The sequence below is a fragment of the Asterias rubens genome, chromosome 3 (assembly GCF_902459465.1).
Source record: "Asterias rubens chromosome 3, eAstRub1.3, whole genome shotgun sequence".
In the NCBI taxonomy this organism is placed as follows: Eukaryota; Metazoa; Echinodermata; class Asteroidea; order Forcipulatida; family Asteriidae; genus Asterias; species Asterias rubens.
The window spans coordinates 4,747,388-4,754,709 of NC_047064.1; the positions used below are offsets into that span (position 1 = coordinate 4,747,388).

The 7,322-nt window shown below is 39.1% G+C and overlaps 1 protein-coding gene across 1 annotated transcript; it reads left to right on the forward strand.

The window, feature by feature from the left end:
* The first annotated feature begins 1,923 nt into the window (after window positions 1-1,923).
* On the forward strand, window positions 1,924-7,057 carry LOC117287722 (trypsin inhibitor ClTI-1-like). Its single transcript, XM_033768223.1, has 3 exons — window positions 1,924-2,150; window positions 3,904-3,941; window positions 5,059-7,057. Exons 1-3 carry the CDS (start codon window positions 2,108-2,110, stop codon window positions 5,221-5,223), a joined length of 246 nt encoding a protein of 81 aa, XP_033624114.1. The 5' UTR covers window positions 1,924-2,107; the 3' UTR covers window positions 5,224-7,057.
* Window positions 7,058-7,322: the final 265 nt, after the last annotated feature.

Below are 7,322 nucleotides of genomic sequence, written 5' to 3' on the forward strand. Positions count from 1 at the left end.
TATAAAACTTTTTTCAGTTATAAACTCCTTAGGCATGAAAATATAACTTTTGACAAACCGTGACCTCAAGTTGACCTCTACTTCCGGGTCAACCGGAAGTGGGACCATATCTCAAGAAATATACAACCGATTTTCAAACTTTTTTCAGTTAAAGACTCCTTGGACATTCAAGATTAGTTTGAAACACATTTGACCCCATGTTGACCTTTACTTCCGGGTCGACCGGTAGTTGGCCAATATCTCAAGAAGTACAAAGCCAATGTTCAAACTTCAGTTATAGACTCTAAGGCAATAAATATTAACTTTGAAAAACTGTGACCCTATGTTGACCTCTACTTCTGGGCAACCGGAAGTGGGACTATATATCAAGATCTTCACAACCGATTGCTTAAACTTTTTCAGTTATAGACTCCTTGGCATTGCAGATTAGTCTTTGGTAGCTGTGGGCCCATTTTGACCTTTACTTGTGGGTCAACCGGGAAGTGTGACCTTATACCAAGAGCTACACATCTTTTTTGAAACTTTTTTTTTCCAGTTATATATTCCTTGGGTAATGAAGCACATAATCCAAGCAAAACATTACGGAACAGCTTCGTGTTTGTTCACAAACACTTAATGTCTAGTTTTTTTTTTTTTTTTTTTTTTTTTTTTTCAGGACAGAATATCTCATTTATGACAAATCTGAAAATTGTTCATGATTTGTAGAATTCCAAGGCGGAAACGTTGAAACGTTTTGTTTAAAAAGCTTGCACTGCAAAAAGGGTAATGTAATTAGGTGCAAGGTGGTCTGTAGCTATAGCAACCAAGTTAGCGCTTGCGCAATATTTGCGAAAAGATCTTTACGGCAAAATGTGTAGAAATTGATGGCGCCCTCTTTTGAATCAACTCTATGTCAATTTACCGTAATGGGGACACACACGCACTTTAGTTTAGTAAGATAAAGTGAAATTGTTGCTATCTTTTCGATTACAAGATACTTTCCAACAATAATTGGGCCTATGTTTTTAATGTATTCGCTATCAATCTGGGTATCTGATTATATTTGCATAATAAAATAAAAGGTCAAACTATCCTATATTTACATTCCCCGTTTGCTGACGTGTAAAACAAAATAAAAACAACACCGACATCAATGTTAGTTAACCATTAAACGAAGTCAACAAGATTATATTAAAGATAACGAGAACGTGGTAGAACATCATGCCGTAGACTTGCGGACAAATCGTTAAATGTCTGTCGCAACTATAGGGATAATTTAGTTGCGGGAGAGCCGTTGTGCTATCATCACGACAGACATTTCAACGACTTGTACACAAGTCTACACCTAACGGGAACGGTTGGTCACAAATTAAATGTCGGTAATCGATTGCCTAGTCTACTAAACAATACTAAGGTAAACAACAACAAAGAAACAAACAGTTGGAGTCATTGACTGAATGACGGTGATGAAACTTACAACTATCACAAACTGTTCGATTGTTAATGCATGGAGGAAGGACCGCCTGAAACATCTTTTTGTGTATACAATAAATTTGTGCAACCTTGTGCCATAACATTCCACATGTTATCAGTTTTAGCGATACGAACCCACGTCCTCACCGTCAAAAAAAAAATCATAATCGTTTGAGTAAAGGTCGATTTTAGATTGCATGCAGTCTGGCTTCTCATGCAACGTTTGCACACTATGGACCTTTTCGAAACCACGGCTTTGACTTTGGATTCGGCTTCAGGCCCCGTCCTCCCGTATGAAGCCCTGAGCGGGTACGCAAAAAAACACACGCAATATTGTAAAACAACTGCGGGGTCAAGCTAGCCTGAGCCGAATCTGGAGCCGAAGCCGTAGTTTCGAAAAGGGCCTATTTCTCCCCCATGGTTTACACCACCACTTATTCTACCAGCAGGCACACGGGCATGTGATCACTATGCAAATTAGTTCCCGATACTCTACAGATTGCTATATTCTTCTTAGCAATTGAAGTGTAAATAAACGAGACTCTATAGACTATCAAAGCTATATAAAACAGTAACAACACTATTTCCAGAGTACAGAATAGAATTTTCTCTCAACATCACAACAAGGTGTCGTAACTGGGCTACAAACAACACCATGAGATCAGTTTATGTTCTGTTGTGGTTGTTCGCCATTGGAGGTAAGCTCAACAACAACTTAGTTATTATTTGGAATTTGAGGCATTGCATGGTGAGGTATCAATGGTTTGCGGGAACACCATGTGTGTATATATTTGCCAGGTAGAGTTTGCTCTTTAGAGAACTGTCTTGCTGTTATACTCTACTACCGTGAAGCAGATTTTTCGGGAGACTTCCCAGTTCTGAAAAGGACTGTCTTGTAACTATATACTACCTTGGCGGAAGGTATAAAATCGGCCCGAACTACTTGGCATTATAGGATCGTTATTAAAGACACTGGACACTATTGGTAATTGTCAAAGACTAGTTTTCACAGTTAGTGTATCTCAACATATGCAGTAAATAACAAACCTGTGAAAATTTGGGCTCAATCGGTCGTCGAAGTTGCGAGATATCAATGAAAAAAAAAAAAAACACGGTACCGTGTCGCATCATGGTCACACGAAGTTGTGTGCTTTCAGATGCTTGATTTCGAGACCTCAAATTCTAAATCTGAGGTCTCGAAATCTAATTCGTTGAAAATTATTTCTTTCTCAAAATCAACCTCTCCCCATTACTTTTACCAAGAAAGGTTTTATAATGATAGTTATTTTGAATACCAATAGTGTCCACTGCCTTTTAACTGCACTAATAATAATAATAATAATAATAGTAATAATAACCCGTTTTTATATAGCACTTTTCACACCCGGAGGGCGTCCCAAAGCGCTTCACATTATTACCCCTGGTCACTGGGCCTTCAATCACTCCTTAAACCATCTCAGCTCCCTGGTGGGGAGTATGCAGCCTTATCAGGTGACGGATGTCTTATTACCCAACAGCGACGTGTAAAAGCACTAGCGAGTAGGCCTACACTTTTCCGAGCATGCATTGTGGACAAATCAAAATCTAAGGGTTTGTCCATAACTCGGGAACCCTGACCACATTCCAGAGTAGAGGATTGTTATACCAGTGGAGACCATTGAACGTTTTGTTACGCTTTAGTTTTATTGTGGACACTTTGGGGAAACGACAAGTATTTATATATAGAAAAGTTTGCGGTAACACCATGTAATAACAATCTCTAAATGAGTTGGGGTGGTTCTGAAAAGAACCGTTGGATTAACTCGACGTTTCGATCAGTATGCTCTGATCGTCTTCTGGAGAATGCTGGACTCTGATGCTGCATGCTGCTTATGTACTGGGCGGTGGATCATCAGTGATGCATGAAGGCGGGAAATAGAGGCGGGAACTGAACTCGATGATGCGTGGTGAAACCTGTTGTGGAGCCTTGGGTGGTGTGTACAAGTATTTACGAATACCGTAGCATATAGTGGTTAGGCTGCAGGACTTGCAATCTCAGGTCGGGGGTTCGAATCCTACCAAGCTCATTGCTGATTTCACAACGACTAGACATGTTGTTTTAGTTGCTGAGTCACAATTGTCTTGACCCGTGCTATGCATATTAATCATAGACCAATGATATTATGAGGGAGATCGGCTGTTGCCAGATGGGTTGTTCCCTTGCGGGGGTTTGCGAGTTCCCTTGAAATGAATTGAGTTTGATTGAATTGAATTGTTTTATTTATAAACAATACATGAAATTGTATTCCCTTGGCGGAAAGATCATCATTCTAATTAGACAAATATTTATTTAATGTAATACCCGTCAACGCAACCATTGAATAATGGACTTAGCAAGACCATGGCAAGACCATGTCAGACCACGATGCAGTTATAGTATTTTTTATTATTTTTTTCAATTCTCCATTGTAGTTGTCCTTCTGGCTGATGGGTGCAACACCGAATGGCAGGTGAGTTACTCTAAACCACTTGGGCGCTGATTGAACCATAGCTTAGAGGGAAGGTACACGTTTGGTAATTACTCAAAACAAATATTAAATTAAAAACTGACTCGGTAACTAGCATTGGAGAGCTGTTGGTGGTATAAAACATTGTGACCAACAGCTCACTCTGAAGTAGCATAGATTTTGAGAAAGAGGTAATTTCTCGCTAAAATAATAACAGACTTCTAGCTAGAAGTCTTTTATTCCTATCTGAACGCACACAAATTCGTCCAAAAAGGGTGTTTTTTCTGTCATCATTTTCTCGCAACTCCGATGACCAATTGAGCTCAAATTTTCACAGACTTGTTTTTTTGTTTTGTTTTTTTTTTGCTTATGTTGGGATACACCAAGACTGGTCAATTGCCAAAGGTGTACCTTCCCTTTAATACCAAGCATATGGGACATTCGAAAATGATAGCCAATAGTTTATTAAAACAATATAATTTATATGGTAGGATTTGACACTTTGCATGGCGGACATACGATATAGAAAGGTTTGCGACAAAAACATGTAATATGATAAACTGAAAATGAGATGGGGTGGTTCTGAAAAGAACCGTTGGTTTCAAAGAGTTGAAACCAACGGTTCTTTTCAGAACCACCCCACTTCATTTTGAGATTATCATTCCACAAACCTTTCTACATCATATATAAGCAAGTTCGAGTGCGGCACTATAGTCGACTATAGTCGACCATAGGTTGATTTTGCCTGGTACCCAGGATGTATTGAATGCATAGGTAACCATGGAATATTGACCAGTGGTTGGCAAATGGTCGCCACCCGAACTTGCTCATAATTATCTTGGTGATCGACGACGACGACGACGACGATCACATTGCATTGCAAAACGTTTTTATTGTATTTTATTTATTTTTGTCAAACCATAGTTGGTGGATTAAGTTGATCAAAACATCACAATGAAAAAAAAATTAGTTGTCACTGTCACACGCTTTGGCTGCCCGAAAGTCCAGATTCTTGCACACAAAAAAAACATACGCTCTCGAGGAATACTTCCACAGTCCAATGATAGGGGAAAAGAAGAAATTACAATATTGTTCTCTGTTTCTTATTTTTCCGGTATAGTTACCTAATTTCTGTGAGAAATGGGAGGATAGGACAGGATGCCCAAGAATTTATTCCCCGGTCTGTGCGGACGGCAATCGACAGTTCCCCACTGACTGCGTCATGTGCAAAAAGATAAAAGAAGAAAGACTCAACATCACCTCGTACACGGATGGGCCATGCTAGACTCCAAAGGTCGACTTATAAGTTATTCACACGGCAGCAATAAACAGTGGTCCCTTGCTTAATTTAAGCAGATTTAAAATCTAGCAATTATTGACAAGATTTTACAAGGGGCCTTGGATATAAGTACACAATAGTTAGTCCTTTCACACGAGGTACATATTGTAAAATAGCACAACCATGCTACAATTTAGCAAGAGACCCTTGCTAAATTGCTCTCGTGTGAAGGGTCAACACAATGTATTTGTATTTAAAATAAAATATATATATACAACATGTATATCAAATTGCTTCGTGCAGAACAGAGCACTGGGCATGATCAGCAGTAAGAGTCTATCACATGAAGTAAATCGACTCATGTTCTCAGAATATTGAAATGGATTTCCTTGGAGAGCCATACTGTTTCGGATTCTTCCTACGTAGAGTTTGACCCTCTCCATTATTTTAGTGAAGCCATCTTACAATGTTTTCTCCCACATTCAAATTACAATACATTAAGAAGGCCCTGCGACGGGCGGTAACCTGTGCCCAATTGTATAAAGCCTGTAAGCACAAAAAAAACCTTGCTAAGCACATGAAAATATTGCTTATCAAAAACAGGTTGCCGGCCCGCATTCCAATAAATTTACGTTGTTGTGACTGGTGTCCCACTCATTTTTCGCTTGGCATTATTAATTTGTTAAGCATTATTTTCTGCTAAACGGCTTTATGAAGTTGGGCACTGTTGTTCTTGTTGGTATCCGTTGGTTTCCGTGTGCATTATTACTGGTGTTGAATTTAGGGTGGGATTTTGGTGTTAAGGATTTGAAACGTTTCATGGTGGAAAACCGATATGGAAAGGTTTGTGGTAACACCACGTAATGACCATCTCTTTGGGTAAGGGTGCATGGTTCTAAAAAGAACCGTTGGCTTCAACTTGACGTTTTCAACTTATTGTTTCGATCAGAATGCTCTGATCGTCTTCTGGAGAAAAAATGCTATTATGATAAGGTTATCCGATAAGGACAAGGCTAAGGGAAAGGAACGGGTAGTGGTATTGGCAATGTTAAGGTAAGATTGAGGTTAAAGATAAAGCCAGGGTACGGTCAATATGTATAAGGCTAAAGTGGGGTAAGGTAAAGGGTACTGGGTGGAGAAAAGATTAAGGGTAGGATGAAGGGCATACTGGGTGGAGGAAAGATTAAGAGTATAGGGTAAATCCTTTAAAGGGTACTGGGTGGAGGAAATTTTAAGGGTAAGGTTAAAGGAAAGGGTAAAGTCAAGTGCAGTGTAGGGGCAAGGTTAGGAAGGCTAAAGTAAAGGGTAAATGAAAGGTATACGGAGTGAAGGAAATAGTGGGCGTAAAGGCAAGAGTGAAGCAAAGGGTTAAGAAGGCGAAGGGTTCAGGTAAAGGGTATAAAGGGGTGCAGGAAAATAATGGTACGTGCAAAAGTTTGTGGGATAAGGCGCAGAGGGTTAGTTTTAGGGTAAATAGTAAATCTATGTTTAAAGGGCCAGCAGAAGATGAAGGGTATAAATAGAGGGATAAAGGGGAGGGAGGGAGAAAGGTTAAGACAAAGGTGTGTTAAGAACTATTATTTATAATTGCTTGAATGTATTGTACTCAACAACTAATTCGGAACATTCTAATTGTCTTTTAAATATCATTTATCAAGTTGTGTTCCCCACTTCCCGTATTTAAGACTATTGGTTGACTGTGAATGTATTTCTCACTCAATAAATTTAATTGCATCGATGCTTCACCAAAACAACTTCTGACGAGGAAATTTTTTATTGATTTTGCACAAACAAAAATTTGTTTTGTTTCAATTTGCTGTAAAATGATTTCATTATGAAATAAATATTAGTGCACATTTAAACTTGGTTATTTTCATCATTTTGATCCCCTTTGTAAGTAAAAAAAAAAAAAAAAAGGAAGTCTGCCCCAGCCAATTTAGCTCGTCGGGGCCGATATTTTTGGGAGTTCATTGGCACCAAAATGGCTGTGAATATTCCCCCCTTATAGACAGGGTGACAGTCCATCGGACTATACTCCCCATCAAGCTCTCGCTGGAACCCATTTGTTCTCCAGTGTGGAGAGAAGCAATCATGATAAAGTGCCT

Excerpts from the sequence above, each read along its gene's own strand:
- LOC117287722 (XM_033768223.1), top strand. The coding sequence starts at position 2,108 with ATGAGATCAGTTTATGTTCTGTTGTGGTTGTTCGCCATTGGAG. Across the intron at positions 2,151-3,903 it reads GTGGTTGTTCGCCATTGGAG|TTGTCCTTCTGGCTGATGGG; the intron begins GTAAGCTCAACA and ends TCTCCATTGTAG. Across the intron at positions 3,942-5,058 it reads GGTGCAACACCGAATGGCAG|TTACCTAATTTCTGTGAGAA; the intron begins GTGAGTTACTCT and ends TTTCCGGTATAG.